This window comes from Lissotriton helveticus, chromosome 7 (assembly GCF_964261635.1).
Source record: "Lissotriton helveticus chromosome 7, aLisHel1.1, whole genome shotgun sequence".
In the NCBI taxonomy this organism is placed as follows: Eukaryota; Metazoa; Chordata; class Amphibia; order Caudata; family Salamandridae; genus Lissotriton; species Lissotriton helveticus.
Window position 1 is genome coordinate 484,503,928 of NC_136068.1, and position 27,786 is coordinate 484,531,713.

Below are 27,786 nucleotides of genomic sequence, written 5' to 3' on the forward strand. Positions count from 1 at the left end.
CTTTTACGTAGACACGCAGGGCTACGCATTTCAGGGTTTAAACCAGAAGTACAAACTACCATACTCAACCAACATTTTGACCAGGAGCATTTGTTTGGCCATGCCATGGAATCATCTCTAGAAAAGATTAAAAAAGACACCGACATGGCTAAACCAATGGGAGCCTTGCAATCACAAGCTCCCAGGCGTTCATTTCGTCGCTCCTCTTATCTGGGCACCTCCAGAAGCTATTCCTCTGACAACCCCTCCACATCCTACAAAAGTCCCACCCAGACATCATTTACCAGAGGTTACCACAGAGGAGTCTACAGAGGCAATAACAACAAGGGTAAAGACAAGATCAATAATACTCGCTCCGCCTCCACCCCCAACCAATGACTTCACTCCACTCCCCCCCGGACCATTCCACTCCTGTCGGGGGAAGACTAACAAAATTCCTACCTCTTTGGAACAACATCACAACTGACAGGTGGGTGAGACAAATCATTCAATCAGGTTCTTGTCTAGAGCTCACCTCTAATCCCCCCCCCCCAAACATACCACCCAGACAGCGCCCAATGTCAACAGAACATTTATCTCTCCTAAACCAAGAGGTGCTTTCCCTCCTACAAAAACATGCAATAGAATCAGTTCCCTGACATCAACAAAACACAGAGGTTTACTCCCTGTACTTCCTCATTTAAAAAAAGAACGGAACCCTGAGACCCATCTTGGACCTCAGACCCCTAAACCTTTACATACAATCAGACCATTTTCACGTGGTCACACTTCAACAGGTCTTACTCTTCTCACACAAGGCGATTTCCTTGCCATCCTAGATATCAAGGACGCCTACTTTCATATTGCCATTCACACCACTCACAGGAAATATCTCCGGTCTGTAGTGGACAGTCAGCATTACCAATTCAAGGTACTCCCATTCGGAGTCACCACAGCACCCTGAGTTTTCACAAAATGTCTGGCAGTAGTTGCAGCTCACTTAAGAAGAAAACAAATTCACATCTTCCCATACTTAGATGCCTGGCTCATAAAAGCCAAGTCATACCACCAGTGTGTAAATCACACACACGCCACAATCCAACTACTTCACAACTTAGGGTTTACCATAAACCACACACAGTCTCACCTACAACCGTCCCACATACAACAGTATCTCTGTGCCACAATAGACACCTCAAAAGCACTTGCATATCCCAGTCCACCCAGGATTATAACAAAATTCAGCCCCAACACTCGCTTCCAGCTCGATTGTTCATGCAGTTGATAGGGATGATGGCCTCTTGCATATTCATAGTACCTCATGCAAGACTCCAGATGCGTCCCCTACAGGAATGTTTAGCACGTCAGTGGAACCAAGCTCCAGGTCAGCTAATAGATCTGGTGTTGGTAGTCGGCCGCAGGCATTGCTCTCTGCAGTGGTGGAACACCCAAAACCTTTCCAAAGGGCAACCGTTCATAGAGCCAGTTCCACAGATTGTGCTAACAGCAGACGTATCGCTCTCCGGCTGGGGAGCTCATCTATTACACCATACCATGCAGGGCAGATGGACACCTCAACAAAAATTACTGGAGTTACTAGCCATATTTCTGGCATTAAAATCATTCCGAAAACAAATATCAGGCAAATCTGTCCTAGTTCGCACCGACAACATGACAGCAATGTACTACATACAGAAACAAGGCGGGACACACTCTCTCAATTAGCACAGAGCATATGGAGATGGGCTATTCCTCAAAATATCTTTCTCCTAGCCCAACATGTTCCAGGAGTCCAGAACAACTTAGCAGATCTATTAAGTCGTCAGACACAACAGATTCTTGAGTGGGAACTTCATCTGCAAGTTTTTCAATCGTTTTTCCAAATGTGGGGGCAACCAGAAATGGATCTCTTCGCCACACATCACAACACAAAATGCCCAAGCTTTACCACCATATATCCACACCCATTGTCCAAAAGCAATGCAATATGGATGAATTGGTCAGGCAGATTTGCATACGCTTTTCCTCCTCTCCCACTCATTCCACTGGTGGTGCGCACACTGCAGCAACACTCACTGACACTCATCCTAGTTGCTCCAACATGGGCCAGACAACCATGGTACACAACGTTTCTGGAACTATCAGTAGTCCCGCACCAAAAAGGTGTAATCTAGCATACACATCTATTAGGTTACACCTCACTGCCATAGTAGCCTACTTACAGAATAGACCACACTTATCACTATTCAGGGTACCTGCCATCAATGTATTTATGGAAGGTCTCCAAAGAATAATTCCTCCCCGGGTACCACCCTCACCTGTGTGGAACCTAAACATTGTTCTCACAAGACTAATGGGCCCTCCATTTGAACCTCCGCATAAATGCGAGTTACGATTTGTTAAATGGAAAATCTCTTTCCTTTTGACCATTACTTCCCTTCAAGGAGCGAGTGAACTACAGGCACTAACTATTCAAGAACCATTTTTACAACTCCATCAATACAGGGTGGTTTTCAAAACAAATCCAAAATTCCTCCCTAAGGTTATTTCTCCTTTTCATCTCAATCAGTCTTTAGAGTTGCCAGTATTCTTCTCGCAACCACAAACAGTCGCAAAAAGAACTCTTCATACTCTAGACGTAAAAAGAGCACTCCTTTATTACATTGACAGAACAAAACCTTTTCGCAAAACAAAACAACTTTTTGTATCCTTCTCACCACCACATAAAGGCAATCCCATATCAAAGTCTGGTATCGCAAGGTGGATTGTCCAAAGTATACATATTTGCTATCACAATGAGAAACCTACATTATCTATTTCCCCTAAAGCCTACTCTACCCGAAAGATAGGGGCTTCAATAGCATTTTTAGGGAACATTCCCTTAGATGACATCTGCAAAGCAGCTACATGGTATACACCCCCCACATTCACAAAGCACTATTGTGTAAATGTACAAACAAAAGAGCAAGCTAGTGTGGGCCAGGCTGTACTCAACATACAATTTCAAACTACTGCAGCAGATACTGGTGGTCGCCGCTAAGGAGGAGTACTGCTATACAATCTATGCACAGTGTGTGATCTGCAGCTGACCTGCCTCGAACGGAAAATGGTACTTACCAGTATGCATCTGTTCTTGGCATGTACAGCTGCAGATCCACACACGCCCACCCACCTCCCCGGCTACCTTTATCTGTTCCAGTATTATCATATTTAGATACAACATACATAAGCATCTTTCTGTTTCTAACAAAACTCCATAATTTCTCTGCTTGACGAAAAAACAATCTGATGATGGAGTCGATGCCCATGCGCATTATTGTCCAAAGAAGGAGTCGCCTATCTTGTGACTTACAAAGACTTTTCCAGTACAACAACAAGTGCAAACATCCGGGCCCAACACCAGATGGCGATCTATGCACAGTGTGTGGATCTGCAGCTCTACATGCCAAGAACAGATGCATACTGGTAAGTAGCATTTTCCTTATTAAACAAAATTACACCACAATAACAAAACTCCAAGAAGAGGAACTGGAGATGTACATTTTTAAGTAAAACTATTTCTAAAAAGCACACTGCGCTAATAATAGTCAGTGGTTGCTGTAGACTGGAACCTGGGCATGATTTGAGGCTAGCCACAATAGAGCACGTGTCAGATGAACCAACCAGGTTCATCCTGGTCTAAGATTTTACTTTCTAACTTACATTTAAGCCTCAATTCACCACAAGAATACACTATTAAACCACCCCAGGACCTTAAGGGAGGTACTTGGAGACTCACAGGGTGTTGGGCAGAGACAAATCACAGGGTGAAGGCGAGGTTTAATTGCCACTGGTCAGCTGGGTACTTCCAGGAAAAGCCTGTTGCAGCTTTTGGTCTCCTTGCAGCGGCATAGGAGGTCAGTCACCTGGCCCTTGTAATCCACTTCTTTATCCGGAGTACAAGAGGGAGTAGGTCTGGTCCTTCGGGCTCCTATCATATCACAGAGCGCATGTCCAGCCCTCCTCTGATTTACCGCAGGTCAAGAAAGTGTTCAGCAGTGGGTGCATGGAGGTGCCACATTTACTCTTGGCACTAGCTAGTCACAGGGAATTACTCCTGAACTTGCCAAAACTAACGGGGTAAAAGTTCCCAGGGCCAACCCTACACACTTTTTTCAGTAGTTTCTGGTTGCCTCACTGCAAACAGGCCCAGGTTTCCATGTGTCCGGCATTTTCAAAAAGGCAAAAGTCTTCGGCCACACTAAAATTGGGCTTTTGAGGGCTGTGGGTGTATGCGGAGTGTACTATGATAATCCTTGTTTCCTCCCACCTCAAACACTAAAATCCAATTTGACGCAGGCTCTGTACCCACAGCAAACCCAGAGATATACACGTTTGGCATAACAAAAGGTTACTTCAGCAACCATTGATGGGATCTTCAAGAATTGTCTTAGCATCCTGCTCCCTCCTTTCAAGTGTGCCCAAAGTGTTAAATATGGTTAACAGACCAGTCAATTTGGATTTGACACTGTAGCTTCAAAATAGGTTGCCCACAGCCCCCACTCGACATGTTCTATGAGGCTCAGAGAAGTCAACTCTGTGCATTCAGGGCAGCATATTGTTTGACCTTGAAAGGTATTTCCCACCTTTTCAATGCTGAGCACAAGCTGAGAGCTGGCAGAGGCTTATACTAAGTAGCCTTCTGACCGTTCAGGTAGATACAGCACAACGTTCTAAAAGTTATTTTCCCTTAATATTTATTGAAAATCGGACAAAACCATTGAATAATTAATAACTTAAAATAGTGACTTGAATATTTTTCTAGCTGGTCACATTATTGAGAAAGAGTATTAGTATTTTAATCTGTATGCAGATTTTCTACATTGGACAACTAAGCCTGCCATAGTGTTACTATCCAAGATGACCATGCGGAAAAGGCATATTTCCTGCACCTCACTTCTAATGGAGGCGGCTCACTGCAGTGATATGTTTTAATATATACTTTCTGAGGGATACTCCTAACCACAGACTCCTCACGTTGTGAATACGCCTCGGCGCCAGACTGGATCTGTAGAATTTTCTGCAGCAATTCCCTCATGCTTTGCCAGGTGGCATTTTGCAGCTCCACGTCGGATCCGTCCCATCTTGGGATGTTCCTTCAAATGCGGATCTGGAGCTCACTCCCTAAAATTCTGTCAGGCTTGACAAGCGCTATTTTCAAACATTTTCCCGTGTGCAAGGGGCACATTCCTCCTGAAGCACCATGGTTTAAATCTTGTAAGGGTTGCCACAATAATTTTGGTGGCAGACCTCCATCAAGTCTGTCTTTGGTGTTTGGGCTCCTCACAAGCCTCTGTGTTATGCATCAATTGTGCTCTGATGAAAGCAACGGCTAACAATGATCATGTGGCAAGCTCTACCATGAGGTCAAGCACTACATCGTGAAACATCGCCGAAAGGTGCGATCCTGCTCGAAGCTGCAGATGCGTTCTTGTTTCCAAGGTAATTTTTGTGAGCGTTCTTCCTCCAGATCGAAATCATCAGGTAATTCCAAAAAGAAGAAAACAGAAGTCAAAACACTACTCCCCTTCTTCCTGCGACGTCCTTGGTCTCAGACCGATCCCTAGTCCAGATAACCACGCAACCGGAGTTCCAGGGTTCATTGGCGATGCAGCAGCATTTCCAGACCTTTAAGTCCCGCCATGCTGTTTGGTACCCGACCGGATATCTCTGGGGCTTCGTTGGACCCTAATCACCCAAGGGAGCCTCCAGGTGGTCGATTTGTCCATGGCGTCTAATGTGTCAATCAACTCTGTTCCAGGATAATCCTCAGCCCCAGGGCCAGATTCATACCTGATTCCTCTTGCAGTGCCTCTGCCAATTTCAGAGACCGGAGTGTCTACACCGCTGCTGGAGCTGATAGTTCTTTCTGTCACAGAAATGAATCAGCTGCGATCTACACTGAAATCTCAACTTCCTCGTCCCTCAAACCGATAGGTACTACTTAGCTCCCTAAATGAAAACACTTTACCTTTCGCTCCACTTAACCTCCCCATACCCCTAGCCCCATGGACATCTCCCTTTCTTTTCCACCCTGCCCCATTCGTGGACCACCTCCAACCTGTTGACATCACAGAGGATTTTCATCAACAGGCCAAAGCCACACCCGACTCCTTCACATAACTCCCCTTCATTGGAGACATCCCTGATACATTGTTTTTCTGAGCCTTTCCTTTGCCTCAACGAGTCTAGACATTCGGGCAATGATCCTGATGTTTCAGCCCTTGGCTTGGGTCTCGGTGAGTGAGGCTCTGAGCTAGGGCATCTCAGGCAGCTCTGCTCTTGTTGCTGATCTTTTTGCTTTCTGGCCTGATTCTATAAACCGGCCAACGGTTTGTTTTCAAAGAGAAAACGGAGGAAAACTGAGGAGCTGGTTTTGCGAAGGCAGTGGTAGCTCAGATGGTGTCCGTAAGCCAACAGGTCTGCCTTTTCTGGGTATAATCCTGTTTGGTTCTTTTTGCTCCTGGAGACCTGTGTGCTAACTTTGCCGGCTTGGGGGCCTGGAGGTTATCTTTCTACAAAGTCAAAAGCGCCCGGAGCAGTCTCTTAGCAGGATGTCTGCTGATGATTTTTATTTAAGAAGGAGAGCAGGGTGAGAGTTCCAAATTCCTGAGGTATTGGTGAACTTGAACGTTTGGGCAAGGACTTGTGGGGGGTAAAATCTCAAGGCATTGTCAGGAGACTTTTTGAGGGGAAAAAAAGTGAGAGAACACGGTGTTACTCGGTGCTACTTGTCAAAGTAATTTTCAATAACTTTTAGGTGCGCTAAAGGTTGCATCAGGCGATAAGAAGTAGCGCGATGAGGAAGCAGAACAAGCTGGCGGTTGCAGCGGCAAAAGCGGATGCCATTATTGCCGCAAAAATAAAGCACGCTCCGCAAAAGCAAAATTGAATCAATCTAAAGGGAGTAATAAACTACTGCATGCGGAGTCTTCTTTTAGCTCTCAAAGCTCTGGGATTGAGGACTTACCTTTAAAAGGAATAAGAATGGTGGTAACTGCAGAAAGCGATGACAGAGATCAGAGACTTCAGCAAGGAATCTCTGATACCCGGTTGTGCCAGGAGGTGAAAAATGCCAAAGACTTTCCTCTTTTCACGAAAAAGACGGCACCTCCCTCTATTCCTACCAACTTGAGAAATTATGTTTCTTTGCAGGCTACAATGCAGGAGACTCTGGGGGTACAGGGGAGGTAACATCAGGGCTCTTGCTGGATGCTATCATTTCATCACAAGGGATGATTTCTCCACCATTGATTCAAGTGAAGGATTCAGCTCTGAATGTCTTGATCTCAGCCCCTCATAATGGAGCAACGTTGAAAGTGGCTGCTGCGACCTCTCTCCCTCCACCCCCCCCCCCCCCCTTGTCCTATTGGTCCAAATACTGTTAAAATCCAATCAAACGCTACTATAATGGTTCAGGATCCGGCTCGGGTTCAGGATCAGTCTGACAAACCAGACAAGTTGACAAGCCAGACCAGCTGCCTTAAACAGAAAATCAATGTTCTCTACTGGTTTAGGGCTCCAAATTCCTCCGGTAAGTAGTTTGGATCTATCCATTGCCCCGGCCTATTTACAGGAAAATAGACATCAAACAGAATTTCAAGCACCAGTGTTTTTAATTCAGGAAGAGAAGGAAATGTCATGCCAGATGGACATTAAAACGATGTTGAATATGATTTTGGAGGAAATTAGAGACATGAAGAAAACCCAGCTACTGGAGATTCAGTCAATACAGCAACGCCTGGGAAAGATCGAGGAAGCAGTTGCGAGCCTGCCGGGTCGTCTTCTTGAGGCTGAGTCCAGGATTTCCACCTTGGAAGATCAAAAGATTGGTGTTCTTCAACAAGTAGAATCAGTGGCATGGGAAAAATTATCCATAGAGAGTAAGATCGAGGAACTTGAACATTTTTCCTAACGTTCCAACCATCGGATAGTTGTTGTTCCTGAACGGCTTGAAGGGGGTGATACTATTAAGTGGGTGGAAACATTTATAAAAAAGGCTGTGTTACCGGACTTCATGGAAGACTTAACTTTAACCAGGGCTCATCGGGTTCCTGCTCATCTTCCTCCAAATGATAAGTTTCCTCGCACGATTCTTTCCAACTTTGCAGATTACCGTGTAAAGGAAAAAGTTTTATCTTCAGCAATTCAGGCGAGGCAATTTGAAATTGATAATGGAGGAAGGTGTAGAATTTTTTCCGATATGTCAGTAACGGCGGCAAAAAGACGGAAAGAGTTTGTAAAGTTACTATATTTGTTTAAGGCTCAAGGGGCACAAGCTTCGATTGCACAACAATCAAAGCTGAAAGTTCTTGTTCATGGCAAATTTCATTTATTCACCCGTTTAGAAGATGCACAAGAGCTGCTGAAGACAATTTCTGCCGGAAATTAAAGGTTTAGTTAATTTTTCTTTTAGTCTGACTCGAAGACTTTAGGATTAGCAGGATTTTCTGTCTTGAAGAATTTAATCTAGTTTTTTTTTTTGTTTTTTTGTTTTGCTGAGGGGGCGGGAGATCACTGTGAGGTGCAACATCAGGGCACCTGTGTGTGTTGGGGGGATGGAAGATGTGGACAGCGGGAATATCCACATTTCCTATGGGGTGCTGGGTGGGTTTTTTGAGGGAAGGTGAGGGTAGTTAAGGGTGTATGGAAAAAATGAGCAGGTGCTATACGGAATTCGTGAAATGATGGGGGAATTTATTGAGAATAGTATTGAGGTATGTGGAGCTACTTGATTTTTTTTCGTATTCTGCAAAAAATTTGTTTATTCAGTAATTGTCTAATCCTTTCTGTGAATGTAAATGGTATTTTGAACAAACTTAAATATGGGGGATTGATCAGGTGGTTAGTAACTTTTAAACCTCAAATTCTTTTTTTTTTTTTTTTTTTTTTTTTTTTTTTTACAGGAAACTCACCTGAAATCCAATACTCCAAAATGCTATATCCCAGGAATGTTTTCAAAGGTTTTTTTTGCTTCTGCTAGGGTCGCAATGCGGGGGGTAGAGATTTATTTTCCTCGTGAATTTGATTGGGCATTTCTTCAGGAACAAAGAGATCCTCAAGGGAGATGGTTATGGGTACAAGTGCCACTAAATAACCAGATGCTAAACATTTGAAATTATTGTGGGCCAATATTTGATGATGAATTGGCACTCCGCTCACTTTATAAACTATTGATAGGGGTTTCGGGTCAAATTGTTCTAGGAGGTAACTTCAATTATATTCAGTAATTGAAGATGGATACCTCCAATACAGGGAAATAAACAATTGAAACCCAAAACAAAGAAGCTTTTCAATGCATTGATAGACAATCTTCAGTTAATTGATCCTTGGTGAGTTTTAAATCAAACTGGTCGTAAATATACTTGTTTTTCACGACAGCATCAAACCGCATCTCGTATAGATTTTCTATTGATTTCGCGCTCCCTGAGTTTTAAAGATGCCAGTATTGGCGCTAATGCTTTCTCCGATCATTCTTACGTGCAAGTATGTATAGAACTGGGTCTTGTTAAAAGGTTTAGGTCCAAGTGGCAGATGGACCTACTCCTTTTACTAGATCCAGTATGGATTGACGAATTTAGAGACTGGATAACCGAGTATTTTCTTATTAATGAAGGGACCGCTGATATCTTTTCAGTTCTGGGGGGCTTTATGGCGGTAGCTTTTGGGAGGATGATTGCCACCACCGCCAAGAAATCAAGGGAACGTTTTGATAAGATAGCACAACTTCAGCAGTCATTAATTAATGCTGCTAATCTGGTGGGTTCTTTAAATCGGACCATGCTGGAACCGGTTAGGAAGGCTTTAAGAGATCTCTTTTTTTTTTAGAAGAAATAAATAGCTCCCAGACTTACACTCAGAAAGTTTATGAAGAGAGCCAAATGGTGGGGAAGATGCTCTCTTGGTCTACTCTGGCTCGACAAGAATCCGCTTGTATTGTTGAAATATTAGATCATCAAACTAATTCAATAGTTACTATTCTTATTAAACATCGTTATTCGATTCACAGAATCATCAAAGTATTTTTAAAAAAACAGTACATTACCATAAAAAAATTGTATAAAAAACAGAGATCCATCTTCATCACAATTAGCAGCAATTTCTAGGAAACATATTACAATTTTTAGCAGCACAAACATTGAATTTTCAAAAAAAAAGTACAGAAATTAAAATTTCAACAGCATAGGTGAAACTTAAGGAAGAGCTTAATACTCCACAGTTGATCCAATCCGAATATCAGCATTTTAATTATATAAAGTGCAAGTGCTACGTTAAGGTATATGGCTAGTTAAAGCTTTGACAGTCAAGTTCAATAACTAATCTGTAATTATATACAGGTCCTATCACAAAAAATAACAATCTTTGTACGAAATCATAAGGCCATGGATTATCCTTCCTCCGTTATAGTTTCTATTTAAAGCTTTAAACCTCGCTTTAGTCTGATAAAATTTGCTGCCAATAAAAATCTACTCATACCAAAGACAATCAACTGAGAAGTGTCTGTCGCTAAAATGCGCAACATTTGGGTGTATTTTCTGACGCACAAATTCCTACCCAAGAGTTTTATCCATTTTCCCCTTAATAGTTACTGATGGAGTGGATATTGCTCAATATCTTTCTTTTTTTTTTTTTATCAACAAATTTATACCACCAATTATTCGGTTGATAAAGAGCTGATTTATGGTTATTTTGAGTCACTTCAAGTCCCCAAATTATCACACAGTTTGGTGACAACGCTGCAAATGCGAATAACTGCAGCTGAGATAGAGGCTGCGATGAAATATCTGGCGGAAGCAAAAGCTTGTGGTGAGGACAGGCTCCCAAGTGAATTATATCAATGCTTTCTGAAAGAGTTGACCCCTTTTTTGGTTAAATTATTTGATTATATTAAAATGGGCGGAGGAGTACCTTTAGAATTTAAAAAAGCGATAGTAGTTGGCTTCGTGAAAGAAGGTAAACCATCGAACAATTTGAATTCCTATCGTCCAATTACCTTATTGAACACAGATTATAAAATGTTTATGAAGATTTGGGCCCTGCGTCTGACCCCTGCAGCTAAGGAAGTGATCCATGGCGATCAAACTGGGTTTATCGCGGGCAGAATGATGTCAACTAATACCTGCTTTTTGACCCAAGCTCTCGATTTTTTTTTTTATGTGAATAGGACCCTTCCTGTATTGCGATGGTAGACGCAGAGGCCTTTGATTTAGTTAATTGGGACTCATTATTTTAAGCACTTTTTAAGTTTGCTTTTCCATCACTTGTAATAATTATGATTAAAAATATTTATGAAGGGGCACAGGCTCAGATTATAATTAACGGGGATCAAGCAGGTCTAATAAAGATAAATCGTGGAACTAGGCAAGGTTGCCCTTTATCACCTATTTTGTTCATTTTTTTATTGAACCCCTCGCGATTAGAATACGCATGAATAGTAATATTAGAGCCCCTATTGAAGGGATGGCAAAACTAAAACTCTTTGCTGATTACACCATTTTATATTTAGATCCGGAAAAATTAAATATACAGTCTACATTGGCAGAATTTCTCAAGTTCGAACAAATAGGGGGCTATAAAATAAATCCTTCTAAAACAGAGATTTTGATAAATTCTAGGCTGGCATGTCTGCCGTTAGAATTAAAATATCAGGCGATGAAAACTGATCCTGTCAGATATTTAGGGATGTACGTTACGGCACATTATAGGGATTTATTTAAGAATAATTATGAAACCACTAGTATTAAGATTTTTAATCTTTTGAATAAATGGTCCAATCTTCCCCTGACGCTGATAGGATGAGTGGCATTAATTAAGATGTCTATTTTACCCCTTTTGATTTTTTGTTTATAAATATCCTGATTAAAGTCAATGTTATTTTTTTTACGAATTGATGTTATGATTAGAACGTTTGTGTGGAATAAAAAGATTGCTAGAGTGAAGCTCCCAATTCTGCAATTAGACATTCCGCTGGGGGGGCTTTCACTCCCGAATATTCAACTATATTATGAAGCAGCCCGATTTGATTATGTAGCATGTTTATTATCTAAACCTGATCAGTCAGATCATTTTTTCATCAGTATGATGATCCAAGAGGCCGGAACGCAACTTCCGACTTTTTAAAGACTTCAAAATTTTCCGAAAAATCTCGCTATAAGACTCTAGACTTCTCAAATGGCTTACGTATGGTTTTCAAACAAAGATTTTTCTGGGGTGGTTTTTCGCTTTAATTAACTGAGTGTCGTGTTTTAGGATTATATATGCACTCTGCTCAACTGAAAAAATTGAATGACTCCGGTTTGGGGGAGTTATTTAGGTATTCATGGCAGGGTAATTACTTGGGAGGAAGTCCAGGCTAGATGCTTGGGTTCTAATAAACTTTCTTTTTTTGAATTTATTCAAATTATTAATTTTTTAGAAAAGTATAACTTTATTTTCAGCATCCCCCCTGGTAATATTGCTTCCGCACTTTACGTTGTGAGATTAACTGGAGTGGGTAACTGGTATTGTATACAGAATCATCAGAATTAGTCCCCTTTGGTATTAAAGATGCTGGATAAAGTCGAAGCACATACACAATGTGTTTTTCCTATCAGGAATGGCAAAGGATTTCATCTCTAGGTAATAAGGCTCTGAGAGCTGCTAATTCCGAAAGAATGGCATTCTTTGCCAATTGAATGGTTTATTATACTCCAGAACCATTAAATAACAATTATCCAGAGGTGCTTAATAATTGCTTTTGTTGCGATACTTTAGCAGCAGGGGGATGGCATCATATTTTCTTTTCCTGCCCAAAGCTACAAGTTTTTTGGGAACAAATATTTCTATATTTTAGTGGTGCGATTGTGCAAACGTATAAACCCTCCCCAGAAGCTGCTATGTTTGGTATAGGTAGCAAGGAGGTGATACTTTCTGACTCCCAGGGGCCTTTTCTTGCAATCACGATGTTAGTTGCTCGTTCATTGATCTTACAAAACTGGAGATCAGGGACAATACTGCTGTTTGAGAAATGGATGAGTAAACAAACAAAATGTTTTGAAGAGGCCTATGCGAAGCGGGTGGGGGCAACAAAGACATTTTCAAGGGTTTGGGATCATTTCAGCTGACTGAATTTTTATTCATTTTTTTGTTTGTTGATATCGGTTTAATTTAGATGGGATTTCCTTTCAGTGTAAAATGTTTTTTTCCTCTTGTTTCTTTTATATAATGTGTAAAGAAATTATGTTTCCGTATGGCACTTCTCAATTAACAAAAAAAGTATTAAAAAAAGAGGTTCTGAGGCTATTTAGCCTCTTCCATCTTACTTGTGTATCACACCAGGTGGCACATGCGGGCTGTGCAGTGAGATCTGAAGTTTCATTGGATCCAGCACCAAGACACATGTCAGATTACTTTGAGGTGTTGGAGGAGACTGAAAAAGATCTGCAGTGGCCATTACTGGACTGCAATTGGCTGGTGACAAGCTCCTCTCCCTACCCCACACAGTGCTAATTGTTATGATTAATGGGTTTGGGAGGTTATCTGGGAGAGGTAGAGATCGGAGGCCTATGATCTTTAGAGGATTCCAGTCCCCATAAACTTTCACTTTATTTGCTTGTTATTGAAAGCGTTCTACCCACCCATCAAGGGAAGACAGAGGCTAGTTCTCATAGAAAACACTACAGCTATGTGTTACTGCAATAAACTGGGCAGAGTGGTGTCACGGGTCCTGTGCCAAGATGCCCTATGCCTCTGGGAATGGCTGAGTCATTAGGGCATTTCCCTGATCATATAGTACCTGGAAGGGTATTTAAAGGCCAAGCTGTAGGAACTTTGCCAACATTGCCAAAGGATCATGAATGGCGGCAGCACTCAGATGTGGCCCAGGGCATCTTCCAATGATGAGGAGGTCCCTGGTCGACATTTTCGCCACCACTGAGAACACGCAGTGTCCAAACTTTTGCACGTTGGAATTCCCAAAGCAGTTCTCGTTTTGAAAGATCTTTCGCTTGGATTGGAGGTTGAGACTCCTGTATTCCTCCCTGTCTCAACCCCTCGTGCCCGAACTTCTGAAGCTCCGAAATGATGGGCTCCAAATCATCCTGGAGGCTCCAGAATAGGCGAGTAGAGTGTGGAACATTGAACGTCTGGCCATGAGCATCTGTCCTATCAGGGTGCCTCTTCTGGCGTACCTACCATCCCTACAGTAAGGCAGGGTCCTGCACCCAAGCCTGCACAACTACACTTCAATGCTTGGAGATTTAGTGTCAACAGTTGACTGCTTTTGATCTCCCCTCCGAAGTAGTTAGTGCCATCTTGGTAGCCAGGCATACCTTGAATAAAACGGTCTACGCAGGACCCTGGGAGAAGTTTGTTATCTGGTGTTCTTCCTAAAATATCCATACTTTACGTGCATTGTCGTCTGGCAGATTACTCTTTTGTTCATCTTTCGACTTGCAAGCTCTTGCTGTGGCAACAGTTAATGGTTATTTATCAGTTCTTTGAGCCTTTTCACATTTACCCTATCGGCCATCTTTATACAAATCACATGGTTTGATGCATTTTCTAAAAAGGCTGACCCATAGGTTCCCACCAATACCATTTGTGTTGTCTCAGTAGGACCTCAATATGGTTGTCGCTTTCCTAATGTGCACTTCATTTGAGCCAATGCACAGCTGCCATCTCAGATTGCTCACCTTAAAGGTGGCATTCCTTATGGTGATAACTTAAGCTTGTTGCATGAGTGAACTACAAGCCCCGTCTGTCCAGCATCCATATAACACCTGTATCCCAGGCAAGCTAGTCTCAGGAATAAAGCAACATTTCTCCCAAAGTTGCCTCTCCTTTCCACAAAGGGCAGTTCATTACCCTGCCATTTTATTCACCCCGCCTCATCCATCTAAAGAGGACGAGAGGCTTAATTGCCTACAGCCAAAGAGAGCTCTGAGCTTTTACATTGATTGTAAAAGGACCTTCAAATGGATGATCAGCTTTGTGAGGTTCTCTGAGGCGAATAAGAGAAGGTATGCAGAAGAAAACGATCTGTAAATTGATTGCCCTGTGTATCAAACTCTGATACTGAGTGGCCAAGAAACGGCCTTCAAAACGTTTACGTTCTCCTTCTACCAGAGCAAAGGCTGCTACCACTGCGCTGGCACACTGTGTGCCAGTCTTGGACATATGCCAAGCTGCTACATGGGCTTCACGTCACACATTCACAAAGGACTACTGCCTGGGAAGTTGCCTGATCTGTCCTGTAAGATTTCCTGATTTGATAGACCCGCTCCTGTGGAGGTACTGCTTTGGTATCTATTCACAAGGTGAGGAATCAGCGGTTAGAAGTATCCATCAGAAGAACACATTATTTACCCTTGGAAAAGCTCTTTCTGGTAGATAGTCTATCTAACCACAGATTCCTTATCTACCCACCCTCCTTCACTTTCTATGGAATGGACTCTTCTAGCTCTTGCAAATTAGATTATATCTTAGAGATCTGCACACCGGCACTATCTGATTACTAAAGCTCTCTGTCAGACGGAGTGAACACTTATCAAAGAAATTGATGTCACTGTGCAGGTGGTGACTGGGGGTGGGCAGATCCGACATGGAGCCGCACAACACCATCTGCCGACGCACAAGAAAATTGCTGATAAATTCTGCGCATTCACTCCTCCGCCTGTGGTTATTCACAATGTGAGAAATCTGCAGGTAAATAGATTATCCGCCAGAAAGAGTGTTACCAAAGGTAAGTAGTTTGTACTTTCTGAATTTGGAGAAGTCTTTATCATATTTATGCGTATGTTGCAGATGTCTTTAAACATGGTGTTACTAAAGATAACTGATGCTAGACCGTGTGTGTACTTGTTTTCCTTTACCTCGGTTTGTGTGTAAATAAATGCTTGCCAGTTTAACATCTTTGTGAATCCTAGTGCTCGGTCAAATTAAACAGCAGGCCTGTGCTACTGTTCAACAAGGCGACACATGTAAAGGTCAGTTCACTTCAGGCGGGCCACAAGTACACCCGGCTGTCCATTAGGTATCCTATATAGATAGTAGGTGACAGTGCAACAACTAGGAAGAGGATGCTAAGGGAATACCATGTGTTTAGTGAGGAAATAGGGACATTAAGATGATTCCTAATTGCATAGAAGTGAGACTGGGCAGTAGCTAAGATGCACAGTCAGGAGTATCCTGATAGTCACAAGGGAGGAAGTGTTAGGAGAACTTGAAAATGTAAAGTCTCTTGAGATTATTAAACCAATAAAATTACCATTTTAGTTGACCTCATTGGTCTTATCTCAACAAATCAATTGTTGTTTTAGATTCTGTTGACCTGAGAAAGCGGAACTACCAAATAGTAAGATTTACCTCCCAAAAAGATATGTTTGCTTTGATAAGGGTATTTTTTGGTTCAGTCCTTAAGCTTTATCTCCTATATACGATCGGGTATTCCTACATCTCATGAGCAGGACACTGTTCATAGAACCGTTGGGCTGTTTCAAAGTTAAGTGAATGCTGTTTGGATTGGTATTTGGCAACAATATTTCCAAAGCTCACACAAGCTGTAAAAAGGAATAAAAGAGGTAGTATATTTTCTAGATGATATATTGGGTAAACTACCAATCAGTTACGTTATCGCATGGTGGATTAGGTGTTGGGATCCTGAACTAGGAAGGTAGCAATGATTTGCTGTATCAAGAGCGACCGGTCTGTGGTGTGAGATGATCAGTAATAGCGTGCGACCTAAAGAAAAATTTATAATGGAAATCAAAGGATCATCGTACCAAAACAAGGGTTTCTTATATAAAAAGCATATTCCATGGACTTGCTAATGAAGAAGAATGCAGCCTGTAAATTATCAGATACGCGGCACAAGGCATTTGGAAAACAAATTAATGATGGTGTCCTACTGCCTTTGCAGAGCAAAATCACCACATTTCAATCCAGGTCTTTTACAACTGTTGATGAAAAATTCTCTCTATTAGAGTGCAACCTGTTGGTAAATGTGTACTGAATTGTGCACTTTAGTCAAACGTGTCATTAAACTGTTAACTCTAGGAGGGATGTTGAAAGCCTTAGCGACAAATGGGAGATTATCTCTGTTGCTGTGATCCTATTCATATAGATTGATTGATGATCCAGGTGCAAAGAATATGGTCACTGAATGTTTTCTGATTACATATAAAAGAAAATGAGGAAAATATTTGGAACTAATGTAGAAGGTAATTTCAGTGTGGAATTGAATGGATAGTGCTATCTCAGAAAGAAGAGTGGGATTATGAGGAAGATGTCCTGTGAGATTGTTAGGAAAAAAACACTTTAGAAAAGATGTGAAAGTAAGATTGATGCGGGAATCAAGGAACTAAGTGGCCAGTGATGATTTCTTTGTTTTGTGTTAATATAAAGTATTTACACCATGAGTAGCAAGGAAAAATATAATAATGAGTCATGAAGGACATGCCAGTAATCTCAGCATAAAAAGAAAAGTGAGGGATTTATTCTGGTGGCTGGCAACGGCCTTCTAGATAATATATTTACGGGTTGTGTGTTAAGTGAAAGCGCAGCTAAATCACTGGCTAATTTTTCTATCCTTTTTTTGTCTTCATTTTTCTTTGATTAATTTTTTAATTTTCATCTAAACATTTGGGAAATGGAAGATTTATATAAACAGTTGTTGTCTTGGTTTAGCCCATTCTTCAAGCTGGATCCCATGAACCAGTTGTAATCACTGTGGGTCTGTATATGTGCGGGTAGAGCAATGCAGAAACAGAAAATGTGTGGCTATATATTTGCTCATAGATCTCCCTGCTTGTAGCATTTGCTCAGTTTTAGTACTGGGCTCAGTATCATGCTGTTTAAGACTACCAGAAGCAGTTGAAGCTTAATTGCTAATAGTATAGGGTTTTCTGTTAAGGCGTTTAATCCAATTTACTGGGGAAATGAGTGGTGTGATTGACTTTTAAAAATCAGTGGAACACTTGTTAAGAAGAAGGGTCCTTGCATGATTCGATGGTAGGGTTTGGTTGTTTGAATCTTGCTGGAAGTTAAGCGAACAGCTTAGATTTTCTCTTACTCTTTGCAGGATGTAACCGCCTGACCGATCAATGCCTGCAGCTCTTCAAGCGGTGCACCAGCCTCACTCGACTCGACCTACGTGCGTGTCGCCAGATCACTCCTGAGGCCTGCCAGCGGTTTGCCGATGAGTCCACAACGGCAACCCCTGGCACTGGACCTTCCTTCAAATGCCTCGAGGAGAAGCTTTTGCTCAAGGACAGCTAACGAGCACAGCAAAAGACTCTTGGTCGAAAAGTCCATGCTAAGAGGTATCGGATGGGGCTGGGCGTGGAGCAGCGAGTTGCACCACCACAATCTGGGATGATTATGCCCACAAACCTGCCCCTCCATTGTCCCATGGTGATGTGGAGTGTTCAAGTTCCTAAGACGGTGAAGAAAGGGTTGTTGGAATGCTGTTCTCTGGTGAGGGGGGACAGCCTTGCCCCACAGATGTAGCAACAGATGGCTAGCACGAGAACTGCTTAGGCTGATCGCCTTCTTCAGCCTCTTGCCTTTAAGTTCTTTTGTTGTTTTATCAAAGTTACAGTGGAAGTATTCTGTGGTGCGGAGTCCCTCCTTCACGTGGGACCAGTGTTGGAGCCAGTGTCGACTTGAGCACGACAGGGATGTTCATCTGAGTCACACCAAGTCTGCAGGGCAGGAAAATGATAGAGAGACTGTGAAAGTGTTTTACTAGATGGTTTTTTTGTGGTCTTCTAGTTTCCTCACAGGGGTATTGATCTTGCTTCAGTCAACTCGACCTCCATTCCTGCGTGACGATATTCTGAATGCTTTATGCTTTTCAAACCAGTTGTGTGTACTGATCCACAAACAGATGGAAAGGGGTATTCAGGATTGTGTGCAAACTTTATTAACAAATGGGCCGAAATCATCTTCCTAATGTTATGGGTAGGCGGATGGCCAATTTTAGCCAGGAAAAACAGCAAAATCTGCAAGGGATTGCAGTCTGTTTAATAATACAGAAATCAGTGCGCCAACCCTTGTTTTGTGCTGGATAGGGTCTGCTCTAGAGGTCTGTACTATAGTTCAACCATCTGTAACTCTTGTCTGTGAGGTAACGGGATAGACCGATTGGTCCTGTACAAGAGAAGTATAATGTGAAACACCTTTAAAATCATGGTTTCTGAGTCCATTTGTGGATGAGGACAGGGTTTTTGTGGCTTAAGAAACCTTGTTTGTGGGGAGAAAATAACGTTTTCAGTGAAGAGACTTTTTTACTGCTCGTTGGACGTGCCTTGACACAGACTCGGGTGCACTGCCAATTCTCAGTAATGGCTGTTCTACTGATATTGTCAAAATATGTGGTCACCATTGCCACATATGAGAGTATTTACATTTTTGAGGTAGGTGGCCTTATTGGCTTATTTAGATATCTTCTGGTTCTCATTAACCCACTATGTGGCCTAAGCAATGTTCTCAAAAGCCAACTATCACATTGGTAAAGCAAGCCAAAGTAAAAAGCACACAGTTCAGAAATCTAGTCTCCTTGATTTTAGTGTGTGACAAACGAGATGTTACTAGAAACTGTGAAGCAGACAAAGGATGTCAGAAAGCTGGCTGGCCATAGACCTGAAGGTCAGTATACCTGCCGACTAGTTAACCAGATAGGAGCAGTTTAGAGAGACAAGGGATTTGGTGGTAAAATGGCAGACTGCAGTGCAAACCACAGGGAAGGCCCAGGGTATACAGGCTAGCAACTATGCTTGAGAAGACAACATTTTTGGCATGGAAATTCTTGAACTAAGGAAGGTGTGTTTCAGCAGAGCGGCCATTAGCTTTTCATTAATGTCTGTACACTTCTGCTCTTCTTGTTTTTGCCCTAATACAGATTTGTTCAGGTGGTCTCTTCAGATCTCAACAGGGGTGGAAACATTCTTTGATTTGTAACCGTATGTACAGAGCCTGGTACTTGCAAGCTGCGACACAATAGCACTGCAAATGTTCACTCCGTGGCCTTTGAGCACTGTTAAGCATAGCATTTACATTACTAGAGCCACAGCGTGCTTGCAGCTGTCACAGATGTGGTATATGGGCTTTCTGGTTGCAGAAAATCGCACAACTATCATGGTCACAGCAGCTATCGAAGAGCAAATGCTTGCTTTGATACTCCTGGTACTCGGACAAGTCAATATTGACGAATATGCCAGCTGGTAGTTTTCAGCATTACGCACAGCACAGTAGGTACAACCATATCCAAATGATACTTACGTCTTTTCCACAGCAAATGGGTGCAATAACTATCCATTGGGGAAGAAGACTCATCACGCGTTTCCTTAGCACTTTGTTGTTAAAGGGCCATCTAATCTATATAGCCATTGCATTTTCCACAGCGTTTTCAGTTATTAATTACAGGCCAGAAAACTGCATTTACTGGGCATCCATTATAGCTTTGCCAGAATTCTCTGATTTTAACACAAAATTGTATACAGAACCATCCTATGACACCCATGCAGCTTTTCTAAAACGTAGTTGTTTAACTGCCTTCAGCGCACAGGACACTTGTTCCACAGTTGTGGCTCCTGCTCTCTCAAGATGGCAAGTTTAGGGGACTGTCAACACATTTCTAAACCACCTGCAAGTCTTCTCTTGGCTTTGCGGAAGGAGGTTCAATGTGGCTTGTTACTTAGCTTCACCAAGCTGCCTCCGTATTCCTCCTTATGATACTCGATTGGCAGTGCCATAGCTGGAGGTTTTTGATGCATAAACACCTCCTGTCTCACAAGCAAGATGTTACAGCTTGCCATTCTTTTGGAATTAAAATGGAGAGATACACCAATAATAACTGCTTCTGACTGTCAATGCCATGGATTTTCATCATGTGGCAAGTACCGCTTACCCGTTGTATTTACTCTGGAGTCCGATTCTGAAGCTTGCAGCTCAGTGATGACAACTTACTCCATATCCTGTTGTTCCCAAAGATGGTCTAGTTCGTCCATTGACAAACCCTGTAATTCTGTATCAAGTTTGGTTGTTTGAGAGTGAATGCCCAGGATTTGGAATAGACTTTACCTTTCGAGTCTTCGAGTTTTTAAAATAGGTTTTTAGTTTTTCATTTGAGAACTCATCTCGGAGTAAGTTTAACTGCATTTTTTAAATTGCTGTAGGCCGATCCAGCAGATGTAAGAAATCTGTAAGAACTCCTGCAAAATCCAGCGCTATTTCCCTGTTGAAATCCACTTTCACCGTCCCCATGCACTTAGCAGTCACTTGCAAAATGGGACTTAAAGCACTTGTAAAATTCACTTTTCTCCATATGAAGAATTGTTAATTCTGTGGAATCACAAAGTTGAATTTAAAGATAAATCCCGCAATCCATTCGAACCGAAACACTTAACTTTTAAAAAGGGTTTGTGTCACCTCAAAATGTGTAGATTATCGTTCATTTAAGAGCCATTTTAATAATGGTTTTTGTCTTTCGGCCCCATTCCAATTGCTGAACCATATCAACCATGTGATCATGAGATGTGAAATATATTCATTTTCCCAATGAACAGTGTGATTCGAATCTATATACCCAGGCTCTGTTTCCAGTTGTTGCTATTTAGGATGAACTGTTTCTTGCAAGGGTGCATTACACGTCACATATTTTTGTTCAGGATTTGCTCCCAGACTTGTTATTAGTATAACAAAATTAGCGCAAGCATTTCCCAACCTCTTGATCTATCAACTGCCTCGCTAACATTTTGAGTCTGATGGCAGAGCTTTCATTAAGGGTAGAAAGGCTGAATCTTTGTAATGTCAATATCAGGTAAGTTTTCTTTTCAGCTTTGATGTTAGACCATTTGTTGTTGTGTTGGATGCAGTACCCTTATAATTAATGCCAAGCACTTGGGTAGGAAAGTAGGCTCCATAAATTACGGTGGTGATTAGATGCTCCTGTGTTGACTGCTTTAAAAAAAAATAATAGTAATAATTCCTTGGGACTCTGTGAATGGGAAGGGAGAGTATATGTAAATCTGGGCAGCGTGTGAGGTGGGTAAGTCGGGTTCATGGGTTTGAGGAGATGGAACTCATGAATGTGTGTGTGTGTTGGTGCAGAACACCCCCGAAAGTATCTTTGGACAGGGGAGAGAGGAGGACCCTCAGTGTGGAGAGTTTACAGATGAGTAAGTACCTTGGCAGTGATCAGCAAAGCGGGTGATCTTTGGAGAACGATGGGCAAGAGGGAGTACCCTGATAACTGCATGGGAGAGACTCTTTCTTGGATTGTCTGCAAGGCCCTTTTCAAAATTCGTAATTTTTGAGTGATAAAGTTGGGCGAGAGTGTGTATGAACTAGAATGCCTAAAAAACATGGATCCTCAAAGTACAGAAGCCTTTAGCAAAGCACTTGGGTCAGTAATGTATGTAATGTAGTTAAAGCTAGTTATCCTAGATGTGTGAACCAGAGACCCGAATTGATATAATTGGGAGTCTTTAGGTAGAGCATGGTAGCAAAGGGTGTCTGTCCGCATGACTGGAAATATTGGTATAAGAAAGAGCATAGGATACATTTTATTGTGATGTTCACCTGCCTGCACTTGTCACCAAATTAATTAAGCAGGTTGAATCCGGACTTGTTAGAAATGTCTGTCTTAGTAGCTAGAGTGCACGGATTTTGACTTTGCCTCTGGAAGGAGTGGGTTATATTCTCTGTAAATTTACCCCAGTACTGATGCAAGTATCACTATTTGAAGACTGGAAAGTGCATACAACTGAAGAAAAGCATAAAGTTGATTAAACATTCACGCAGGATTGGAGCAATTGAACATCAAGTTTGGGGCCAGACATCTGTGTTGCCTACCACATGCCATCTCCCCTTTTAGGTAATCCAGTGGTACATTATTCGCCTCATCTTAGCAACGGTTCATGTTTCTCAAACCAAAATGGCAGCTAAGGGGAAGCGCACTACTGTATATGGCCTGGTGAAAGGGTGGTTAGGGGTTTGGGAGGTATTTCTGGGAGGGTGGGTGGTGGTGAAGAGGGATCCAGGATATAAATGAACTTATTTCTGTTTTTTGTGCCTATTCTGGGGCTGTGTCCAGCAATGTCATTGGGTTGTCTTGAGTGGGCTTTGTAACTTTCTTTACAACCGCATGAAAGTTGGAATCGAGGGGCAAGATTAAGGGTGCTTTTGATTGTGCAGTAGCAATGGGGAGGGTGGAATTGGTTTGGTGGAATGGGTACAAAAGGTGTTTGTGTACCTAACAAATGTGGGTGAGGTGGGATTTGTTGGGACTGTTAAGTACCATGTTAGCATAGCAGAACTAGTCTGGTCATTTCGTCTAAGGGATTCCGGTTTGCATTCTACATTTTGATGGCTGCTGGGGGTTGCCAGCTGTTAATTCCTTAGGCATGACTTTTTGCTTACTGAACACCATGCTTCCATCACTCCCACTGCTGTGGTTCTGGAGAGATCTTTAACCACTGAAGCCTGAGTGTTCCAGGCAATCAGTTGCCGCTCTAAAATGTAATGCCACCGCTGCAGGTGTCTCATCTTAATGATTCACTTTTCTTAAATCAATATTGTTTGCTTTCCACACAAACTGTGAGTGCAAAGGGTCATCCCTCTCTTTTCTTTGACACTCCTTGAGACTGTGGCTGACCTGCTCTTAAGATTATTGGCTGGTGCTCTACTACTCTGATGGATTGTGGCCCTGTGCAAAAAAAGATTTATTTGCCAAACTGTTACTTTCTCTTCCACAATGCTCCTCACACTGATGGGTCAATGCTCCTTACTCACTCGCTTCCCTCTCCCAGTTATCTGCAGGGGTCTGCGTTGACTTGTCCCAAAGTCTTTCCTGTCCCTTATGGTTAATGGGTGTTGACCTAGGTGAAACCAAACCACATGTCTGATGGTGGATAGCACTGAATTAATTCCCATTACTGTACGGGGTGTGTGTGGTGCCAAATGTCCCTTGATTTGCAGTTGCCTCCTTAGCTTGAGGAGCAGGTGGAGCATTTACCACTTCATAGTGAGAGGTTTGGGATGTCCAAAGTGCCACAACCATCTCCCCTGCATACACACGACAACCACCATAAATGTGCAATATCTATTGTGTGATGGCAATCGGGTGGTGATGCCACCCCTCTTCACTGCTCTCTCCTCATTCTGACACCTTTAGGGATCTGGTCCATGCCAAAAAACATTTTTGCCAATGCATTTGCCACACAATTCCTGCCCTCTCCTCGACACATTGACTGTAACTGTCAGACCATTCATGGTCATTCCAAGAAATCTTAATTTGCTGTCAATTCTGCTTGTTAACGTATGCCTTCTGCCACTCCTGCACATCACCATCAGATACTTGAATGCTACTTGAATGCACCTATACCAGATTTGACGATGGGCAAAGAGGTGAGAAGTTAGGAATTCACTACAAACATTACGTGCAAAACAGGGAAGGTGCTTAATTGGTGATGTGAGGCACTCAAACTACCCGTGTCGTGAGACACATAGATGAAACAGGTACCATGGGCCCATCCCACACTTCTTTTTTATGGGTTGTTTCTGTTCTAGTACCAGAGGCTCGTATGTGAAGTGAGTATGTTGTAAACCACAAAATAATTAAAAACCCACAGTACAAACTGGCGTTTTTTGCCGTTCAACACCCAGTCTTTTGTGGTTGGAGCTTGTGCCTCCCTTCTTCATTGGAGTAGGATTTGCTTTCCATTTTCCAACTGGTGTTAATGGGATTTCAGACCAATTACATCCATCTCAATGAGAGTCTATGTATACTTTTTTCAATGTCTTCATATGTGCTCTTAAATTATTCTGATCCTGGCATCAACAAAACTTAGCTAGACAAATGTGTATGCTTATTCTGGACCTGGTCTGAATGCAATCCTAACCCACATTTTAAGTCCCCTTAACAGCAGTATACAAAAGTATTTGCTCATTCTTGTAAAGGGGGTGCAATTCCCCTTCCTTGTAGCCTGCTATTGCTTATTGTGAAGCCTTTAGTAATGCACAGTTTACAGTGACTGCAGATTGTCTTAATTTCATGGCACCAATCTAGCTGCAGTGATGGAAAGACCAGGTTAGCTAAAGAAGTTGATCATTTTGTTGGTCATGGATTTTCGCATTACATGTCAGTTGTTCTCTGGGGCATGTAGTCCTGGCTGCTCTGTTAATAAAGATTTCAGAAAACTGTGAAGTAGCGGCAAGGTAAATGAGTATTTGGATCAGTCTGAGCCCCAAGATTGAACAGTGAGAGAATTCTGAGAATTCTAGAATTTGTATTGCTATACAGAGGGACAAGAATAGACTGGCTTTTCCCAAATATGACTAAAACAAACCTGGTGTTGTAATAGTTCTGTACGTACAGGTTGTCTGAAACTCTCCTTAGAATATCTGCTGTACAGACTCATTCTTCCAAACTGGAGCTACTGCAACCACTTAAAGTTTGTGATAACTGAGAAGATTTGCTCACATTCCATTTTGCTCAAAGAGCTACTTTCCTTAACTGAAGGGCATGATAGCGAAGATATTTGTCACCCCTTATCTAAAAAGAAAGCTCATTTGCTACCTCCAAATGTACAGAGCATACTCCAGTATTACTTTCTGATTTGTGTCCCAGAGTCCTTCTGGAGCCATGATTTTCCAGCAAAGTCTAATTTAAACACATTGTGAGGTTCTGTGACCATTACAGTTTTTGTTGAATAAAACCCTCTTCTTCATCGGAATCAGGACGCAAAATACATGTATCACGTTTGCTCTTGCTGAAACTTCTGCTGCTCTTACAGGGTACAGATCTCAATTTAATATTTTAAAATGTAAATATAATAGTCTGTCTTCATTGCTTACAGAAAAGCTGGAATTGTCCACCTATCTTGTATAAGCTCCATGGAAAGGTGTTGAAGTTCATCAGTCTCTTGATTTTGGTTCCTGTCTGTAGAACGAGCTGTGCACATTTGCCTTAACCACAAGTTTGCATTAAATAAACTTGAGCTTGGCAAGGTGCTCTATTCCCTTTGTCATGCTCTTTGTCCCGGGGCAAGTAGCTTTAGAGGCTATGAAATGGGAGCTGATGCCATCAACTATGAGTCAGTAAAAACAGCTTGTTGGAAGAGGCTCTCGGTCCTTTGGTTTGTAGATTTGGAGGATCAAGAATCGATCCATTTGTTCTGTGAAGCAGTTAAAACACAAGTAGTAAGCAACTCAACATCCCAATCAACCCCTCTCCTCCACCTGTGTTCATGGCTGTTGTACGATATAAACAGAACATATATTGCACATAGCACAACACTCGATCCATTCCAGTAAGCACAGATTCCATTCTGTAGCTCTGAGTTAATTCCAGAAGATGCAGAATTCCAGTTCAGGTTTTTCTTAATAGACCTGTACCTATTACATTCCAGGAGAACACAAAATTCAGTTCAGGGTTTTTTCTTTCCATAAGTCTCACCTAAAGTCTGTTCGTGGAGACACTGAAAGCCACCAGTGGTTGTCTGTTAGAGATGTCTCCAAAACGCTGTTCTGAACTGCCTCCCTGTATTTACATCCCCAGTCCATTCCATGTGATGCAGGAATCAAGTTCTTTTCACAGGCTTCACCTGTTGCCCAACCGTGGAAGAACATAAGTCTAATTAAATCCATTCCAGAATATATGAACAATAATTTCAGGTAATCCCCATGTGTCTACAGAGAGTCCATTCCGAAGGACACATTAGTCCACATCATGTTCTATTCTTCTACCAGGCCAGGTATCCGAATCTAATGCAAGTATGTAGTGATAAGTGAGAAGGCTGACAACCATGGTACTTGATAAGTCCCCTGGTAGATGCTTGGATGTTCCACAAGAGTAGCTATAGACTAGGCATTGGAAAAGGATGGTAGGAGAGGAATTGCACCACATACTGCTTAGCCAGTTACTTTTTTTTTTTATTTTTTTTTAATTAAGAAAATACCTCAGGTATAAGGCCGACTGAAGCTTCCTCCGGCTTTTCGGATCTAACAGGGTTGTTTCACACTTGATCATAAAGCGACAAAAACAAGGGAGGGAGGACGGAATCACCAACTGGACCAAAGAAAACTGGGTGAAGTTTTTCATGTGGATTTTTTTGTGGTCTACATTTGGGGATGGGGAGTACTTTTTTGAATGAATGATTCAAAAAGCAGAACATGGTGTCAGAGGTATTGATGGGGTGGAAATAAGTTAACTTGTGATTGGCTGGCAGCCCTGAGTCTGCTCAGCAAGGCGAATCAGGATCGATTAGTGTTTCAGGGGTTTTATTGTACAATGTCCGGTTTTTATTTCTGGTCTTATGGCACTGACTTGCATTCAATCTCACGGTTTTATCATTGTTTACTTTTTTTGTTCCGATGGTTTTTAGTTCTGAGTTATTTTATATAAACTTTTGTTTTCTAACCTATTGTCTCTTGGTGTTTTTTGGTTGGGGGAGAGTGGCGGGTAAAGGGCCATCCGACTGACTGGAAACATGAACAAAAATACTTTGTCTCTAATTATTAGGCTTACTCAACAAAATCTCAAACTCCACAGTTAAGTTTTTATTGACACTGTAATCCTATTCCTTTCACTTTTCGGTTCAGGATCAGTTTGTTTGTGTATCTGCTATCTATTTCAAAAAGCCTGCAAATGCAATAGAGAAGTTCCTGTGTTTTTATCACTGAAGTTAATTTTAGTTTTGTGTTCTCCTTTAGAGCTTGTCTGCTTCTCTAAATTGTAACTAAGATGTTTTTTGCTGTGCCATTCATTTATATGAAATGAACTTGTAA

At 41.9% G+C, this 27,786-nt stretch overlaps 1 protein-coding gene across 4 annotated transcripts in view; it reads left to right on the forward strand.

Moving 5' to 3' along the window:
- Positions 1 to 27,418, forward strand: part of FBXL19 (F-box and leucine rich repeat protein 19) — a 287,065-nt gene extending 259,647 nt beyond the window's left edge. For all 4 annotated transcript variants that reach the window (XM_078652466.1, XM_078652468.1, XM_078652465.1 and 1 more), the window contains one exon: positions 18,077 to 27,418. In XM_078652466.1, the coding sequence (XP_078508592.1) occupies positions 18,077 to 18,273 (197 nt within the window). In that variant the 3' untranslated portion in view covers positions 18,274 to 27,418. The remainder of the gene's footprint in view (positions 1 to 18,076) is intronic.
- The last annotated feature ends 368 nt before the right edge of the window (positions 27,419 to 27,786 follow it).